The sequence below is a fragment of the Saccostrea echinata genome, unplaced genomic scaffold, assembly GCF_033153115.1.
Source record: "Saccostrea echinata isolate AGI-Se365-2 ecotype Australia unplaced genomic scaffold, CSIRO_AGI_Sech_v1 ptg000033l, whole genome shotgun sequence".
In the NCBI taxonomy this organism is placed as follows: Eukaryota; Metazoa; Mollusca; class Bivalvia; order Ostreida; family Ostreidae; genus Saccostrea; species Saccostrea echinata.
In genome coordinates, this window is record NW_026889782.1 from 20,250,064 (window position 1) to 20,270,983 (window position 20,920).

The following is a 20,920-nucleotide window of genomic DNA, read 5'->3' on the forward strand; positions in this document are numbered from 1 at the left end:
CCCTTTAGAACGTTACAACCCGAGGGCTTGTTGTGCTACATTGTATTTATCAGTTTCAGTTGTTAAGTTTTTCAGCTCTGAATCAGTTTTCAATTAATTTTCTGGTAATGTTAATGTAGTTACCTTATACATTATACAGAGATTCAATATTGGGGAGGATTCAGAATTATTCAGTTATTTAATCTACTTGAAAGTATCTGTGCTAAGATATTTCAGTAAAAAAAAATACATGTTGAAAGTGCATTTAATGTTGAAATAAATCTTTGAATCTGTAGGGCCCTATGACCATGATGACCTGAAATGTTTTTTTCACTTTATTCTGGGTTGCTTTTGTTATGCATTTGGCATGCAGGAGTTTAACAACAGAGAGTCTTAGGTCTATCTTAACACTCTCCACCGATTCACCTCTATTACTTTGATCAGTCGTGTTTTAAAGCTTAATTTATACTATTTGAATTTTAACTCTGATTTCATGTTTGCTTGAGTGAGCCATTAATTTTTAAGTCTAGGGAGTGTAATTAATATGGGGTCTACCCACTAGTCCGAAGGTTCATTAGTCCGACGGCCCACTAGTCCGAAGGTTCATTAGTCCGACGACCCACTAGTCCGAAGGTTCACAAGTCCGACGGCCCACTAGTCCGAAGACCCACAAGTCCGAAGGTTCATTAGTCCGATTAAAAAAAAAGCTACGAACTTTTTATTTACATATCATAACAAGGAGCGATAAATATAGCGTTTTATTGAACATATACCTTTGTTGATTTCATTATAGAATATGGTTACAGGTGAAGTTCGCCCAGTTATATATCGATATGTAATTTTCTATTATTTGTTGAGATTTTCAAATGCCGTTAACTCTGAATTGAATATAAGGTAAATAATTTTCACACACATTTTACTAAAATTGAAGCATATGCTTTAGCGGAAAAAAGACTAAAGCTTAATAAAACTGAACTGTAGTTACATTATCTTGTGCTTTTTTCGCTCGAGGGGAGGACGCTCACACACATATACAAAAAGCAACCACCCCCACCCCACCCCCCACCCAACACAAGCACATGCACAAGAATTGCACAAATATTTTACGTAGTGCACATAAGAACAGGAATGCTGCAATGAATTCTTCTAAGTCTTAAAGCACTATAGATTTTATAAATTTCATCTAATCAGGTCATGGTACTGTAAGTCATATAATAAATTATTTAGATATTGGTCAAAAAACGTCATTGATCTTCGAGATTTATACAAAATCACGATTGCACAATGCATGCACAGATTATTATAACTTAAAAATAAAATCTATTTTATTTTTTGTTTCCCTTGGAATTTATGTCTCCCCTTCCAGGGGAGATATATTGTTTTTGTAGATTTTCTTATTCTTCTAATTAAGGTCTTCAGTCTTCACGGAAGACCTTATAGTGATTATGCTGTTTCTTCTTTTTCTTCTTCTTATTTTTCTGACCTTGTAATTTTGTGCGCGCGATTTCTCAAAGACTATTGTGTGGATTTAGATGAAATTTCTAGGAACTGTGTGTCGTTAGCTTCAGTTATTTTATCCGGGAGGAAATTGGAAAATTTACTTACGGTTCCAAGTTACGGACCATTTTTGGATTTCAAAATGAGATTTTGTCGACGGATAATCTGAAGGGCTGAAGATTTTAATATCAAACTTTCAGGGATTATAGACCGTGATAAATACTAGCCAGATCGTGATTTTTTGTTCGTCGTCGGAACTTCCGTTCGTCACCAGACACGATTAAGGACGCTCTAAACACTGCACACTAAAGAGTTCTACTTGTAGGGTAATTTTATGCAGTTAGAGTGATCTACCCTTAGACGTAAAATAGAAAAAAAAATGGCTATTTACTGTTAATTACACGATTTATAATAGATTAAAATATTCTTAGCATTATATTAGAGCAAGAATAAGTAATTCATTATTTCCATTGATTTTCCCACTGTAAGTAAACAACATTGATATCTGTTCATGAATAGTCCATTGTCTTTGAACATTTTTCCTGCAGAAATAAGGCAGGTACCCTATGTTGAAAATGAAGGAAATAGTCTCAATATACACACCTTTGTATGATTTTTTTTTTCTCCAAGCCCAAAACGCACTTTTTGTTAGTGTTTAGAGATTCCTTAAATGAAGTCAAATTTTTCAATTTCTATGTTTCTCAATTTTTTTAATGAAATTCAAAGGAATAATAGAAATTCTTTTCAAAATGCTTAATATATGATTTGTTTGAAAAACGATAAATCCATACTCGAAATATTCCTCTGTTTTCAACACTGGATTGAAATGCTTTTTAGATTGATTGATTGATTGATTGATTGATTGTATGTTGTTTAACGTCCCTCTCGAGAATTTTTCACTCATATGGAGACGCCACCATTTGCCGGTGGAGAGCTGCAAATTTTGTCCTATACTCGGCACTTACGGCCATTGAGCAGTGAGGGATCTTTATCGTGCCAGCACCTACTGCGACACGGGACCTCGGTTTATACGGTGTCATCCGAAGGACCGGTCTCCACGTCCCACAGTGGGATTCGAACCCGCGACGTAAGGATCAACTCCTTACTTCGCGACTCTAGAGCAGACGCTCTAACCACTGCGCCACGCGGGCGACAAAAAAAGAAATGCTTTTTAGAAGAAGAATTTTAATCAAATGATTGATCGCAAACGTCTAGGAAAACATTATATTGAATTGAATGTTTTCTCCGACGTCCGCATTGAGTTTATTGCTGACGTTTTAGTAAACATTGGATTGAAATTCTTCTTTGCAGCTGAATTTCAATCCACCTTGGCTATTCTCTTAGGCAAAATTTTAAAGATTCATCAAATGGACAATAAATATTTCAATTTCAGTATTTTAAAAAAAATAATAAAATAAGTTTTTTTTATCCAATTTCTAAAAAGAAATCAATAATTTTCATAGGAGTAATTTGACAATTAAGGACAGGGGAGATGGCGTTTTTGGAAATGAATAAACTGTTTACGAAAATACAATTACTCTGTCCTGCAAAGGCAATAAAATAAGTAATCTGACATTGAATTATGGGCCTTCAGTCAACTGATCTGTGAGTACCTGTAAGAAATTTCAAATCATTGCTAGCAAAGATGAAAAATCTAGTTTATGAGTATCCCTCCTTCTCGTTTTGTTTAAACAATAAAATATGTTACTGGTCATTTCAGAAAAAAATATTTTACCTGCAATGACATAAAATGAACTTTGAACAATGATTTTGATACAATGTTTTCTCAAACGTCTGCGTTGAATTCTATCAACCTATTTCATTGTGATATTTTCCTTAATAAGTATTTCTTTTAAAGTGCGCATTTCCTGTTCGTGTCACTATTACTGGCATATAATCATTCTTTTTCTTCTAAATTTTGTCCGGGTTATAACTTAAATACCCTTTGACATTAAGACTTCAAGCTAGGAACAAAGATAGATGACATTAAGAAGGAGTGCACACCACCAAAACTTTTGACCATGACCAAGTCCAAGCCATAACCTGAGAACAATTTGATATTAGGATTTCAAAGTTGGAACATAGTAAGAAAACATTAATACAAGATGCACTGCACCAAAATTTTGACTTTGACCCCTTTCTTCATCAAGATCAAATTGAGAAAACACGACTAGACCATAACTTAAGAACCCTTTGACATTAAGACTTCAAACTTGGAACATGGAGGTAAAGGGGAAGGATGAATGCCATTTTTTTTCCACCAGACCAGACAATAATTTAAGATTCTTTTGAAATAAAAACTTGAAATTTTGTACACAGATCGAGAAATTTGAACTGATTTGCACTGCATTATTATTTTCTACCCTGATCGTATTATTGCACTCGTTAATGTTGGTTAAGAAGGGGAGACATGTGTTTGGGTTTGAATTTTTGTTGTTGTTGTTGTTTTGTGTGTGTGTGTGTGTGTGTGTGTGTGTGTGTGTGTGTGTGAAAAATACCCACTAGTCTATTCTATTTCATTCTATGCAACATATTTCTTTCTTTGCCCGCAGCATTGAATATCCCGAATGATTTTTTTTTCTAATTATCCTTTCAGTCATACAAAGTTTTGCTTTAATGATAATTTTTAAACTAGAGAACTCTAAATTGAATTGCAAACAAGTTAAATACTTTGAAAAAAAATGACACAGATCAACTTTTACCGTACTTAACAATCTTTCGTGGGAATAATAATAGTCATTCATCCCAGTGGGAGTACATGCATCTCTTTTATTAAAAAGTCATTGATCTTAATCGTACATGCAACACTTAGCTACTATTCCCCCGCTCCGAAGGAGAGGGGGTATACTGTTTTATCCTTGAGTGTCTGTCTGTCTGTCTAGTTGTGTTTCTGTCTGTCCGTAACAAATTTTGGTCGCAGTTTTCTCAGCAACTACTCATCGCAGTTGCTTAGAATTTTAGCACACTCTTTGTTTAGGCATGCCATATGGTGGGATTCATTTTTGTACAAATCCGATTTCAATTTCCTGATTATCACTGTGTCTGTCCATAACTGAACTTGTGTATTCACATCAGAGCGGGGGTATTATTAGTGAGCATTGGCTCACAGACTTCTTGTTTACGCCATTTAAATTTGATTTATTACGTTTTTCACCCCCTCTTAATTTGATCTCATTCCAAAGAAGGATCCAGTTCCTTTGCCACTTCGAGACGTGTTTTTTTTTTTTAACTTGTATATATGCTCTCAATTTAGTCCCCAAATAATGTTCTGACACTTAGTATAAGGGCTGATTCAAAAGTTTCTCCAAAACGTCTACCCCCCCCCCCCCCCGATTTTTCACGAAATAGATTTAAGGATATATAACACAAACAAACATTTTTCAGAACTCAGCAAAATTTCTCGTATACTTATATTAACATTGGTAACCTGAATAATGTTTTCCAGGTAAATTGGTAGAATTATGTAAGATTCTGTCAAGATGCGCATGCGGACAATTATGAGGAAGAAGTAAAGCAATATTTTCATCTTGGACCATACATTTTTTTCTCCATAAAAGTAGATTTTTTAGGTTCCGAAACCTCTAATTTTCTGATACCTAATACATTCAACAGTTGAACAAAATTCGCACGGGTCATGCAAATTTCTCTGTTTGTCAATTTTCCCGTTTGTGCGTTGCGATGTCACTTTAACCAAATACTAAAACATGTTTTGTTTAACTGTAATATATATAAATGTATAGTGCTGTTCATACAGCATGTATAGAATAAATTATAGATGCATACACAGATAAAGGAATTTCATTTATTTTGGATACTTCCATAAATTTTGGTTTTTTTCTTCTGTTACACGGGACCACAAGGCCAACTTGACCGGTCAACAGTGGAAAAATTAAGAAAGGGTTGAGATGCGGGAATATGAATATAAGAAGGAAGTTTCAAATTTCTATTAATAATTTTTAGTCTTTGTATTTTGTGGTCCGAATTTCAACCCCAAAGTTTAGGGACTTCTTAAGGTACATATAGAATAATTGCACAGAGCCGGACACTTTGAACTGCTTAACTTATGAATTATATTGGGTTTTCTGACTAGTGAATTTTCGGACTAGTGGATCTTCGGACTAGAGAATCTTCGGACTAGTGGACCGTCGGACTAGAGAACCTTCGGACTAGTGGACCGTCGGACTAGAGAATCTTCGGACTAGTGGACCGTGACCATTAATATATGCAACTTGCCAGAACGAATACAACACAGATTTTTTTTTAATCGTTAAGAAACTGTAAAGAGGTACTTGGGTCTTGGTTAATAAATATTAAGTTTACCTATTGAATATATGTAAAAAAGTAAAGGTACGCAGGCCCCATAATGCCTCCTGCTTAACTTGCTTGTTTATGCATGACTTGTTCTTTGAAAATATAGCTCACCTACCACACTCCGTGCACCAGAAGTCTCAGAAAAATTATTAATTGTCGTTAAGACACCCACATCTTCCAAACAATTCCTAATATTTACATTTCCAATGTCTTTGTCCGAGATAAAATTACAAATTGTAAAAATACTTTATTTCTACATAAATCTACTGGTTCATCGATAGGCGCGGTTAAAAAAAAATCACGTGCGGTGCGGTGCGGGACAAATAGAGACAGAAGCGGGGCTATTAGCACGGGAATTTGCTGAATCAGGAGCCTTCGGCGTTTATGCAAATTATCACGCAAGCCACTCGATTGATCACATCATGAATCCAAAAAATAAGACAGTTATTCCTTAAATATATGTTTTTGATACATTTCAAACTTTGTATTAAGTGCTCGGAACCAAGTCTTTATTATAAAATCTGATTCAAAATGACAAATGTCAGCCATTCAGACAGTTCCAAATTCTACAAACATTCCGGAAAACTAAAAATTCATTCTGAGATGATTCAAGTTATATTGAATGAACATTGTTTTAATAAGATGTGAGGTAAATAAATGGTTTATCTATGAAATTTTTCAAGTAAATAAACTCACATGTTTTACCTAAATGCCACGGGATCGTCCTCGAAAGATCTTTACACTGAATATTAACGAGTTTTTGTTTGTAAATCAAAGATTTGTTTTTTTTTAAATTACATTTTAGACACAAAAAATATAAATATGATAAGTGCATGGAAAGGAGAGATTTCATCATTTGAACACATGTGCGATAAACAGACCTAGACGATAGATTTAATTGCTGCATATTATGTGCTTTATTAATATTAAATATGAATTTATAATATACTTTGCATAACTTTGTTTATGAGTAATAAACATTTGAATTCATTGTAAAATACAGAATTCAATGTTAATGTAAGTTTGATACGAAGGTAGATATGAACAGCTGCTGAAGTAAATAATTATAAATACTACATGTATGTACATAATGCATGTGAATACATTTAGCAAAACATCTCAGGTTAACATCTGTTAAATCTGTATGCAAATTTAAATCTTTGAAATGGAGATACTGAAAAATTAATAAAATTTATAACTAAAAAATTCAGTAACTTGTTTCCTCTGAACAGTAGACACTTTCTATATTTTTAAAGTATACTATTAAGTCTTAGGTATTTGGGAAGGAATAAAAATATGTAAATAATTCAGCATGAAAAATTCAAGTATAACAATATTGATTTCATTATCAATGGTCGCCCGTGTGGCGCAGTGGTTAGAGCGTTCGCTCTAGAGTAGCGTAATAAGGAGTTGATCCTTACGTCGCGGGTTCGAATCCTACTGTGGGATGTGGAGACCGGTCCTTCGGATGAGACCGTATAAACCGAGGTCTCGTATTGCAGTATGTGCTGGCACGAAAAAGATCCCTCACTGCTCAATGGCCCTGAGTGCCGAGTATAGGTCAAAATTTGTAGCTTTCCACCGGCAAGTGGTGGCGTCTCAATATGAGTGAACAATTCTCGAGAGGGATGTTAAACAATAAACAAACAAACAAAAACATTATCAATATCATTATAATTATATCTATATGTGACGAATGTCAGCTTTGTAGAAAAAATATCCTAATACTGTTACACGTGTAAACATGGTAAATGTGCTTTTAGAAAAAGCATGCATATTTATAAATTAATTGTACGTAAAGTCACCCTGCTTTTCCAGGAGCAATACATGCACAATTCAAGATCAGTAAAAACGTGTAAAATTAACTAAAATATTCAGTAAGTACATTTAATTCCTAACCTATTCAGTCATTATATGTATTTCCTAAAACAACTAGTAAATACATGTATTAACTGAATGATTTAGAAAATACAGAGAGTTTTCTTTTTCTTTTAGAGCAGAATTACGCTCATGGATCTAGAAATATAGACCGGGATTTTGAATTACTTTACATTTTTTGGAACCCACACTTTATTCATGAACTGATGGCAGCGGCTACAGTAAAGGGGTTTGTAAATGACATAGAAAATATGTGTGAATGCCACATCTGCTGTGTTGAATATGATGAAAAGAATCATGTTCCACGAGTTTTACCCTGCATGCACACGTTTTGCACAGATTGCCTGATTAAGCATTGTAAACGACAAAAACTAATCTGCCCCTTGTGTAATCAAGAACATCCTGTGAAAAACAGAGATATAAAGATTTTTCCTAAGGATAATACCAGACGTGATCTGAAGGATCTCTTAGCAAAATTTTCTAAATCCATTTGTAAACTTTGCAAACGACATGATCAAGCAAAGTATTTTTGTTCCACATGTAACTTTCGATTGTGTCAAGGTTGCTTTAAAGAAAGAAAATCAAGTACATGCAGTAATCATCTTTTTGAAATTCCTGAAGATTCCTTGGTGACACTAGAACCATCTTGTGATAACTTACCCAAAAACATATGTTTGCTCTCTAATCATGAAAAAAAACGAGCTAAAGTATTTTTGCTCAGCAAAATCATGTGGTAAACCGGTGTGTGCCAACTGTGTTGTAGAAGGACACAATGATCATGAATATAAGCCTCTGAAGGAAGAATATGAAAAACGCAAGAAATATATGAGAAGTAGTTACCAAGCAGCTCATGAAAAGATTACAAGGGCAAAAAAGATATTGGAAACTGTAGAAAATGAATATGCATCAATTTCAGACAGTAACAGTAAAGGCAGAGAAAATCTGACTGCAGAAGCAGATAGAGGCGTTCAATATATTCGAGAATATGAAAATAATGTGAACCTTGAAACAAATGAAATTTTACAAAATATTCTGAGCAGACTAGCAAAGAAAAAGGAGCAGCTACAATGTTTTATTGAAAATGCAACAGAATGCTGTGGTATTTCAGAGGAAGCTTTGACAGGAAGTGATGTCATTGCATTTTTATCGGTTGAAAAGACTTTGACAGAAAAATTGAATTCCTTTGAGAAATCTGAAGTTGATGCACCCTTAGATCCAATTCCAAAAGAAGATATAGATCTTCAAAGTTCAACTACAGAACTCGAGGAAAGAATTAACAAAATGATTTCAGATGGTGGTGAAGTCAGCAAAAAGCCAAGCATCTTTTCATATAAAGGTAGGTCAAGACTAATTCAAGTCCCTGCAACAAAATCTTCCATACTTAACAGTTCTATTATTGTTTTGTATCTTTATGTCCTAATGCATTTTTAAATATACCAAACCATAATATAATTTGGGCATGCTCCTTTCTGTCTGTCATTCTTTCATAGGTAGTTTGATAAAGAGCTGATTTTTGGTCGACCATAATGGTTTTCTGGATCTTTTTTTTTTTTTTTTTTTTTGCTCTGCTTGTTGATAATGAGCTGTATGTTTTTTTTGTCTTTCATTTTAGGATTATGGAATTTTTTATGGGGTCGAAATGAAAAACCTGAAAGGGCATCTTGTTTTCAAGTATTTCTCTCTATGGCTGCATTGTTTTCCTTATATGGATTAATACTGTTGAAGCTTCATCCTATTCCATATTCAAGAATTTTTGAAACCGATGGTGAGTAAACCTCATTTGTCATTCTCTGCCCTGTGTAACAGAATCAGTATTAAAAAGAAAAAAAAAATGATTAATTTCATTGTAGTTTATACTACTTTGTTCCTCTGCTCCTTGAGCAATTTGAGATCTGAAAGGGTATTCAACGTCTTCCAAATAGAATTTGATTTCAGTTGCTCATCATGCTTATGAAAAACAGCAATAAAGATTAATTTGTTAAAATTCATACATTTGTGAACTATTTTATAGGGAAGTATAAATCTGCTAGGTGGGGAAAGTAGTTTATCTGGCGGTTGCTTCATAGATATCAGGTAACCAACAAGTAAGCGTCTAATAGCCTTCATGTTTTTGGTGGTCACCATATATTTATTTTTGGAGGTTGCCGAAAAAGTTGCTGGCAGTCATTAAATAAATTTCTCTTGGTCACTTGATAAGTTTTGAAATATCTGGCAGTTGTTAGATTAATTTTTTATTACCCTTAATCATAAATTTGATTAATCATATTATACAAACTCACAGTGTAATTTCTAGTTAAAGTACGTAAGCTGGACCTGAAATTATCATTTTAAGCTTCAGAAAATGATCCTTCACTCAATGTCTAATATGTATGAAAAGAAATTTGACTTCTTTTTTCCTTTGAGTAACTTTTGGTGAAAGAAATTATACTTTAATGTCTTAGGTATAGCTCTTTATAGCAAATTCTGGAGTGTCATGTTGTATTAGCAAAGATTGTACCACCTTTATTCGCTTTTTTAAATAAACTGTTATCAGGTGTCTTACATGTCTATCTATCCATTCGTCCTTCTGTAGACTTTTCACATTTTTAACTTCTTTTCCAGAACCACTGGGTCTAGAAAGCACAAAACTTTCGTAGAAAATGAAATTCTAAATTGTTCAATTGAAGGCCTAGCCCTCTTTCAATAGGATAATCAAGAAAAGGTAAAAATATACAGGTGCTATCATTCAAACATCTTTTTGAGAACCACTAGGCGAAAAAAGCTGAAACTTATCATAAGATTACTGTCGAAGTGTAAATTCTAAATTGTTCAAGTCATATACACCTGACTTAGGATGAGGCCACAATAGGGGAGAAACTTTTGCATTGAAAATTATAAGAAATATCTATAACAGTCTTTAACAGTCTTCTTTTCAAAAACCTCTTGGCAAGAAAATGTAAAACTTAAGTATAATTTTTCTTGAGATTTTTTTTCCAATTATGACCCCCAAAGATAAGAAAAAAGGACTAAATAGGTATGAAAGTCTTACATTTAAAAATATAAGATAAATCTATAAAACTCTCCTCTCAAGAACCAGTAGATTAAAAATGTGAACTCTTCCGGATGAAGATGTGTAGATTTATAATTGTTCATATCATGATCCCTGGGGATAAGATAGAACCTCGATAAGGGATCAGTGTTCAACATTGAAATATATGAGATAAAATCTTTTCTAGATCAATTGGACTACATTGAGTGAAACTCACGTAGAAGCTTCCCGAGGAAGTGTAGATTCCAAATTGTTCATTTAATGACCCCTGGAGATAGGGTAAATCTACAATAAATGATCAAAGTTTAACATTGAAACATAAATGAAAACTCTTTTTAAATATTTCTTTCTAAAGAATCATTAAATAAGAAAAAGAAAATCTATGTGGAAGCTTCAAGAGGAAGCGTAACAACCCTACTAATGTTTTCGGAACATTTTATTTTTTGGTGTTCTAAAGATAATAATAGCCAAGAAGTTCGCAGTAGCTCTGGTGAGATTTAGTGAGACTACGTTCTGATTGTGAACGGTTATGGTAAATTAGTCACGAAAATATAACTAGGAAATGACTAGCACGTGGGGACATGGTTAACAGAAAAGATATGTTTCAGCTTTTATCAATATATGTAGACATATATTTTAATCTATACCGAAATCATTCCAACTTCAATATGTACCGTACAGCGGGTATTTTTAGCGGGGTGCTTACTTAAGCTTATTTTAGCGGCTAAGTAAGCCGCTAAAATTTCAATCGCCAAATTTGCACTCTTAATTATCACTACTGAATGCAAGAATAATCACTTAAATACTTTGATAAGTCTGTTGTATAAGCAATGAAAATGAATAAACCAGGAAATCTAGGCTTCTCAAAACCATTTCTGTAAGGAGATTTGCGTCTGTAGTGTTGGTTTGGTTTGAACATATTTTATTCCAATTTGTAATTACGAAAGGATTGGGAACATGTTTTCAAAACTTATTATGTCATCTCTCTACATGTAAATTATACATTTAAAATTAGATCACAGTTAAATATATACATTCAAAATACAGTTAAATACATACATTCAAAATACTCAACGTTTGCAAAATTTACTAATCAATGAGTTTTAAAGAATCATTCATACAATTTTGCATATGTATTGCAGGTATATATAAATGAATATATTTAGTAATACTTATTCGGCGAAATGATATGACCGGTTTTTCTTTCCAACATCTTTTCCCTCGGGCTCTATTTTGAGGTATTATTGATAAATAGAATGCATTAAACAGTAGTTTACCAATGTTGTATACAGTACAATTCTGACAAAGGACTGAATTTTCGTAACTTGCAATGACAACGGACATAATGTGAATTATAGCAAAAAAATTCAGTTTTACTTTGCTTTGATTTTTATTTCAGGGGCTAACAATACCTCATACTATTGCCTGTACCTAGTGTTGGGTATTTTTTTATCGTATAATCGAAAAATATATTCATTTCAAAGAAAATGTAAAGAAATCAGAATATGTTTTAAGCAGGGTGGTGTATCCCCAACGCAAACTACTGTAATATAACCTGTTAATATCTGACGTTATTGATGCACCAACAAATATAGTGTCTGTTCTGTTCCCCATTGCAATTTGAGAGATTGTAATCAATCAACTCACTTGGAAAATGAAATAAAACTAATTATTAGTTCTCTGAAGTTATGACACCGGACGGATATCATCTTAACCTCACCTGTGTGGGCATGACAACGAACCAATTTTAGTGTTTAACTTAAAAGGTCTCTGACAACGGTACTATAAAGGAACTTAACGTGTTCCTGGCCGTGAAGGAGTTGATCATTACGTCGTGGGTTCGAATCCCACTTTGGGATGTGGAGACCGTCATTCGGATGAGACCATATAAACCGAGGTCCTGCGTCGCAGTAGGTGCAGGGCACGAAAAAGATCCCTTACTGCTCAATGGCCCTGAGTGCCGAGTATATGTCAAAATTTGCTCCGCCGGCAAGTGGTGGTGTCTCCATATGAGTAAAAAATTCTCGAGAGGGACGTTAAACAACAAACAAACAATAAAACCCAGACAAATATAAGTAGGGGCGGTAGATTCTAATTTGTTTTCAAATCTTAACACTTGATTAAGATGGGTCCACAATAAGGGATCAAAACTTTACATTCATTGAAATAAATAATAAAAATCTTTTCAAGAATAGCAAGGTCACGATTATTCAGATATGTGTGGAAGCATTTGCGGTAAATGTGAATTCAAATTTACTCAAATCATGACCCCCGTGTGATCAAAGTCTTACAAAGGAATTCACAACAGTATCGTAGTTACACAACTGACTGTTGTTGCCCATGGGCTTCTTGTATTTCTCACAGTAATGGTTTCGCAGCCACTAAAATCTTATTCTAAAATTTAATCTTATCAATAATTATGTGGTAGCAGCCAAATATTTATTTTGGGGATGTCGTAGGATTAACTGGCGGGGCCAGATAAATTCTGGCAGCCGCCAGTAAATAAATGTATTGGCGGCCCCAAAATAATTACATGTAATTGCAAGATAAATGATATCTGTCGTGCCCCAGATAATAACTGTCGCTTATGCCAACAGCCAGATAATTATTTTGCGGTCAGAAATATATAATTTGCGGTAGTCAGTAGATATAATTTTCTGATCTTACATTTTCCGAGTCCCAAATTTATGTATAAAAATATTTGATTATGTTTTTATCAATTACAGATTCCTATTCAGCAATCCTCAATAGTCAGACGTCCCTAATGTGTTATTCAGCAGACAGAAGAATGGTATCAAATAATCCATTTGAAAACATAAGACAGATTTGTTGTACTGAACAAAGTTCTTACGTATATAAGGGAGCTTTTACTAATAGAACTTTTTTGTATAAAAAAGGCGAATCTGTTATTGTTCAAATACAGGTACGTGATATCAAAAGATACCTGCCTGGGTTAATTTTGTTTGAGTTTGGAATTTCAAAGGGCTCCATTAATAGAAAAAATCTTCTTGGTTTTCCCACACAAAATCTTTATGGATGGTTTTTAAAAATAATAAACATAAATCGAGAATTTGCGTTAATAAACACAGAAGGACAGATTGTATACTCAAATATTTTTTCAGTGCTTGATAAAGGCACATTTACCTTTAGTATCCAGCTGAACCCAAATAAAACAATTACTTTGAAATCTCTCTACGAAAGTCTGAAAACCAAAAAAGTTTTGGATGAAACAAGATCAGTTAAAGGTATACCAAAAAGGGGATTTATGAAGGTATGTGATTCACACGATGCCCATGTGACCATTAAAATCATGAACAACAGCGTAGCTTTCAATAAATCCACACTCTACCCCGACGTGTATATTTCTCCCAACAACAAAACCATTTCTAACACAAAGCTTTCTTCTTTTAGTGGTAGTGAAATAGAAGGAAGTTTATATCAAGATATTATGCTCCTGAACTGTAGGTCTGAATGCATTTATGTTTTTAATTTTCGAGTAAATTCTCCTAAGAATATGCTGATTTTTTCATTGGTACTCACAAATTCTAAGTTTTTGCCTACAGCATATTATAATGTGACGTTGCTTTCTTATGGACAGTGTTCCGTTTCAAAAGTTGTGACATCTCAATCATATTGTATATCTGCGTATAAAAAAACACATTCTGGGCTGTATTCAATATCTACAGTAGAAATTCTTCCAGACGAATGGCATTCATTGATAATTACGGTTCAAAGAAAATATCAAACAACAACATTTCGTGTAGGTGCAATGGATATTGAATTGCAAAATGGTTTTATATTTGAAAAAGAAACTCCTATTTTACGTTGGGCTATGCAAAGTACAGAAGATGTTGTGGATATACGTCTAGGAAATAGTGATGAATTTGATATATATACTTGGCTGTTCTATAAAATGTTACCAATGTTTCTTTTTATTCAAAGGCATGTAATCTTGGTAATAAGCATTACTCTTGTCGTATGTTATCATGATAAATGTTATCAACTTTTAATTGAAATTATTCAATATGTTAAGAATGATTATGTCCACCAGAATAGTATTGCTGACAACATTTTTACTGCAGAACAAATAGAAAGAAGGCGTAGGGTTAAAGGTCTGAGAATTCATTGAAGTCATGCACAATGCAGTAGGGATGTTACATGCTTATGTATGTAAGGGCCGATTCAAACTTATAAGTCAGTTCAGATTAACTTAAGAGGAATATTCTAAAACTAAACTATATCTGAATTAGCATTTAATTAAATATATTGAAGTCATAATTTCACCAGTTACATCAGGTATTATATGCATAAGATGAATTGGAAAAAAAATGTTCACAATTAAGTGTTCAAAGGCAACTGGTATTCAATTTCTAAGGTACATGTAACTAATTACCAGTATGGATTGGCCTAATTATGATATAAAGATAAGATAAAGTATGTGTATTTGATTAATTTTGTACAATTTGAAACAATTTTAACAAATAACCTTTCTTCTTCTGTTGTATGTATTTGTGTACTTGTAAATTTCCATAGGTGTCATTTTCTTTGTCATATATAAAAACTGTAATATCATGTAGTCTTTCCAATTGTTTTATAGTTTTCCACTTGTGTATTATGTTCATTTCTGTTTTTCTTAATTCCAATACATGTATATACTGTATAATCATGTTGATTTCTTTTGTTTACTTGTTAATTTGTGCATGATTTGTTTGTGTGTAATATATAAAGTGACAGGGGATGGTTACACTACCTTGGCACTTGATCCTATCTCCGACGTTCATAGAAGTCCATAATTACTTTGCTTTAATGGATTCTTGAGCTTTATAACTGTTCGATATCTCCGTATTTCATACAGAATTGTAATGTTATTAATTTTAAGAAAAAAATTTTTAAAATGCTTATTTCAGTTCAATAGCCAAATAATCTCTATATCGCTGTTAACTTCATCTTATATTTATTATGAGGCAGTGTCAATTTTGTAATTCTTTCGTGTGCTTGTATGTTTAACGTCCATTTGAGAATTTTTCAATCATATAAAGACGTCAACAGTTTCCGATTGAAGGTTGAAAATTTAGATATTTAATTGGTACTAACAGCCTTTGAACAGTGAAAGATGTTTTTGTGTAAAGACCTACTGGGACACTAGACCTTGTTTTATACAATTTTATCCTAAAGACAGGTCTCCACGTCCCGCAGTGGGATTCGAACCAAAGACAAAAGGATCAATATCTTACTTTGTGATCCTTGGTCGCACACGAACATTCACGGTGAGCTTATAAACTTTGATTCTGATGCGTTTTGAACGCATTGTTTCTGAGTTATTTGTAACGTCTTTTGATATATTAAAAGAGCACACAATCTGAAGTTTCTCAACATTTTGCAAAATTGTCCTGGATGCAGAAAAATTCTGCATACGATAGTGTCCTTAAGTCGTGATTGTTAATTCGATCTGTTTCAACGATTAAAAGCCTTAATAAGTGTGAACAAAATTAATTTCAACACACTTAATAAAAGAAAAGTACAGTAAAACACGCTTATAACGAAATACCAAGGACGGGCGATTTTGCTTCGTTATAAACGTAATTCGTTATAATCGTTAAGTTCACAATATATTTTAAAGCCACCGGGAATGAAAATCACTACATTGCTAGTATTAAAGACTGTTATAAAGTTTATATGAGGCCACCTTGACTGGCTAAAAGTGGTCCGACTCAAAACTTTTTTTAACTTCTAGAAAATGATTTTTTTTTTCATTTAATTCCTGAATTTTCTTATCTCGTCAACATGTATGTTGTGTATTGATTTGGGCCGTGGATATCAGCCTGGATAGCTCAATCGGTAGAGCACTTGAAACAGGAGTCCCGGGTTTGATTCCAGGTCCAGCCATACAATTTCTCCTTTCCTGTTACAGATTTGGTGCCTTTGACCACCCCTGGAATTGCAGGTGAAAGTCCTGCCAGGGGCTAATTATTACTTGGTTTGGGTCTTCGAGGGCGAAGACAATTTAAAGAGAGATGAATGTAATGGTTTGGGCCGTGGATTTTGGTCTGGGTAGACCAGTCTGTAGAGCACCTGACTAGTGATACAGGAGTCCCGGATTCGATTCCCGGTCCAGTCATACATTTTCTTCTTTTCTGTTACAGTTGAAATTTTCTGTGAAAAAAATTCCCCACCTACCTACCGATCCAATTTTTTTAACCCGAGTCGGGAAAGGGCAAGCAAACATTATTTTATGGATGGCCTAAAGTTTCCAACGTTAGAAAATACATGTATTGCAAAGAAAATCAAATTCATGTAAATTTAATTTGTAATAAAAATATCAATATATTTCACAATACCACTCAATATAGAATTTGCAATTTGAAACACTTCATTTGTAAGAACAATATACGGTCTCAAAACAAATCTTACCCTGTATTTTTCTCTCTGAAAGTGATTTAAGGAATTAAACCTCGCGCTTTCTTAGTCGTTGAAATTCCATGCGGTAAGAAATACAAAAAGGTTTTTTTCCAAATCATTAATGGACTTCTAAATGCTAATTGTAATGTCATGAGCATTGTTCCGTCTTATTTGAAAAAGTTGCAGAAGACATCAGTTTTGAGTGGAATTTCCATTAAGATAATAAATGATAAGATGATAAAGAGCACATGCATCGCCCACAATTGTTTTGAGAAGTGTGATTTTCAAATGAATTTTACTCAACATATCGAATATAAGAGCGACGGCTGTGGACACTTTTCTTATGGACCCCCCCCCCCCCCCCGAAATGAGTAATTATGTCTTTTTCTCTTTAAAATGTAAAAATGTACCAAATGAATGACATCATATTTCCAGAGTGGTCCTTCTGCATGTAATATTCTTTCATCATTAATCACATTCATATTTATGTACTCAACTCATATTTAAGCGAATTTCATAACTTTTTGAAAATATTTAAGTAAAAATCTGCATTGGTTTTAAAAATTACCTCCTGGAGAGTTTAAATTAAGTATGCTTTCGAGAGCCAATGTTCTTCACCCGAGCCGAAGGCTCAAGTGAGCTTTTCTAATCACATTTTGTCCGGCGTCCGTCTGTCCATTTGTCTGTCTGTTCGTCTGTCTGTAAACTTTTCACTTTTTTGACTTCTTCTCAAGAATCACTAAGCTAAATTAAACCAAACTTGCCACAAAGTATCCTTAGCTTAAGGGAATTCAAGTTTGTTCAAATGAAGGGTCATGCCCTCTTGCAAGGGCAGATAATTACAAATTAGTGAAAAATTACTTGCATTTTTTAAAAATCTTCTTCTCAAGAATCACTGGGCCAGGAAGGATAAGCTCATGTGAAATCATCCTCAGGTAATGTAGATTCAGGTTTGTCAAAATCATGACCCCCGGAGGTAGGGTGGGGCCACAATGGACGATCGCAGTTTTACATAGGAATATATAGGAAAAAATCTTTAAAAATCTTCTTCTCAAAAACAGCAAAACCTTGTTAAGTCATATAGATATGGAAGCATTCTCAAGATAGTGTAGATTCAACTTTGAATCATGACCCCCAGGGTTAGGGTGGGGCAACAATGAAATCAAACATGCAATCGATGTGTTCTTTGAACTAAGGTCGATCGAGCAAAGTGACATGCTGTTATTAGAATGATATTATTATGAACGTTTATGAGGATTTTTTTCTTGTTGTGAAAATATATTTAAAAAAATACTTAGGAACACACGGTTAGTTATATTTTGAGATAACAGTTTTAATATAGGGGAAATATATAGAGAAACAGCGCACATTTTTGCGCGATAAATATACACTTTTTCAACGGTTGGCACAGTAGCTCTCCTGTTTGTCAATATATATTTCTGAGAACACATTGCACTTAATTAGATCAAGAAATTCTATGTTGATAAAAACTATTTATAAAAAGGTTTGTTCATCTGCACCCTATTTCCAGATGAGCATACAATTGTCCTGTACATTTTCTTTACATGGCATTGACGATAGATATGAGAAAATTCCGCAAAAAATATATGATTGATTGATTGTATGTTGTTTAACGTCCCTCTCGAGAATTTTTTACTCATATGGAGACACCACCACTTGCCGGTGGAGAGCTGCAAATTTTGTCCTATACTCGGCACTTACGGCCATTGAGCAGTGAGGGATCTTTTTCGTGCCAGCACCTACTGCGACACGGGACCTCGGTTTATACGGTCTCATCCGAAGGACCGGTCTCCACGTCCCATAGTGGGATTCGAACCAGCGACGTAAGGATCAACTCCTTACTTCGCGACTCTAGAGCAGACGCTCTAACCACTGCGCCACGCGGGCGCAAAAAATATATGTAAATGTACATTAAAATTATGATGGCCTTTGTTTGGAAGCAAAACGATGATTTATACACATACAAAGTATGATATCCACCTCGCCGAGGTTCGGTGAATATTTCTAATTCTTCTCAGGTTGCGATTTCATACTTGTACGTGTAGGTCTAGTAGGGGAATTCCCTAAATTTCTCGTGTATTACGTCATCAGTTTTAGCGTTGACAAGTTTTCTACACGTTCCTAGAACTTGTAAAATGGCATCTACACGTAAGTGTAAAATTGTAGCTTTTATAATAAAAATTAGCTAATTTATGTGTGAAAATGATATTGTTGTTCATTATTTAGAATGTAAGGTTTCAGGAACACTTATTTTAACCATGTTTTGTTCACCAACTTAAGTCAAACTTATGTTACAAAACTACTAAATAGTTGAAACAGAGACACCGACTGCAGTCTACATGTTCATGTTACACGTCATTAAAATCTCAACAGACAAATTACAAAAAACATGTACGGGTACGTCAAAGTTTGTGCACACGTATAAATTTAAAATCTCAACCTCTCTAATTGACCACAAAATAGCAATAATTGTAAAATGAAATTTTTTCTTCTAATAATTAGCTTATAAATATACTGAAAGAAAAAGAAACGCATGGTAACACAATATGCCAAACATTTTTAACTGCATGGCCAAAATTTACCAAAAAGGGTCCAAGGGGTATCTTGGTAACTGTGCACTCAAACCAGTGTTCAGAATTACTCAACCGTGAAACATATGACGTCATGTAGGGAACGTGGTTAAAAGCCAAAACACGTTGCATATTGATGATGAAATGTTTGTAAACACATCTTACCAATTGATGCAGTGAAGAAATACACATTATTTTTCAATATGCAAAGACAATTTGAAGTATTCGTAATCATTACATGGCTGATGGAAGTTCAATGGGACCTGGCTATTTCATTGCCTAAGCAAGGAAAAAGGAAAAAAAACAGGTTGTTGTGCTGTTTGTTGTAAAGTTTGTCACCACAGAACGTCTTATCCGTCGTCATAACATCGCCGCATCAAGACTGGGCTATACATCCTGCCATCTATGTAATCGCCACTTACGACCACTGAAACCACTAATAATACAGTAGGCAATCATAATCGTTACATTCACCCAAAAACTGAAAGATACTCATTGCGCGATTTTGGTTTGTGAGCTTTACGTCAACTTTACGTCAGTGTTCCTCTCAATCGCGCGCGAGTGCGCATTATGCCTAATTTTTCAGGACGTAAACCCACGGCTAAATGTAGCCAGACTTTCTGGCAAACATTCACATTAACCCACTCGAATGGTGCCCGTACAATTCATCTTTTTTCGCCAGTCGAACAGCTGTGGGACTAACTTGACGGTAGGGTTTAAAGACGTCGGAATGCCTTAGCTACTCTCGACCAACAAAGCGCTGCCCTGTCGAAAGGGTTGAATAAAATCCCTATGAGAAAGATTAACGCTCATATGAACTCCATGCAGAGGAGAATTAAGGCTGTGACAGATGCGCGAGGAAGGCATAGGAGATATTGAGAATTTTCACTTTTGGGGGGTACGGTCATTGGGTTTCAAGAAATCATGAATCATCGGTCGAAATCAAATGAGAATTTGCTTACTTGTTGATAAAAGATCAGTTTAAATGTTAAATAACAATACTGAAAATTACGTTCGAAAATATAACATTAAATCACTTCAAAAATTTTACCCTGCGTTTCTTTTTCCTTTTAATATAGAATTGTCGGGATATGTTTTTTCAATGTTATTAAAAAAGTGCATTAATTCTTACTTTCAGAAATTTTTTACTAAAAGAAATAGCAAAACTCTTCCTTGAGAGCAAACGACCGAGACATTACCAACTTCAAAGCTTTGTAAACATAGTTCTTGTTTTATC

General features: G+C 34.1%; 1 protein-coding gene across 1 annotated transcript; it reads left to right on the forward strand.

The window, feature by feature from the left end:
• Positions 1–8,310: 8,310 nt before the first annotated feature.
• Positions 8,311–15,221, forward strand: LOC133198735 (uncharacterized). Its single transcript, XM_061334746.1, has 3 exons — positions 8,311–9,001; positions 9,278–9,430; positions 13,420–15,221. The coding sequence occupies exons 1-3, from the start codon at positions 8,353–8,355 to the stop codon at positions 14,820–14,822; spliced, it is 2,205 nt and encodes a 734-aa protein (XP_061190730.1). The 5' UTR covers positions 8,311–8,352; the 3' UTR covers positions 14,823–15,221.
• Positions 15,222–20,920: the final 5,699 nt, after the last annotated feature.

Excerpts from the sequence above, each read along its gene's own strand:
- LOC133198735 (XM_061334746.1), top strand. The coding sequence starts at position 8,353 with ATGAAAAAAAACGAGCTAAAGTATTTTTGCTCAGCAAAATCATGTGGT. Across the intron at positions 9,002-9,277 it reads AAGCATCTTTTCATATAAAG|GATTATGGAATTTTTTATGG; the intron begins GTAGGTCAAGAC and ends CTTTCATTTTAG. Across the intron at positions 9,431-13,419 it reads AAGAATTTTTGAAACCGATG|ATTCCTATTCAGCAATCCTC; the intron begins GTGAGTAAACCT and ends TATCAATTACAG.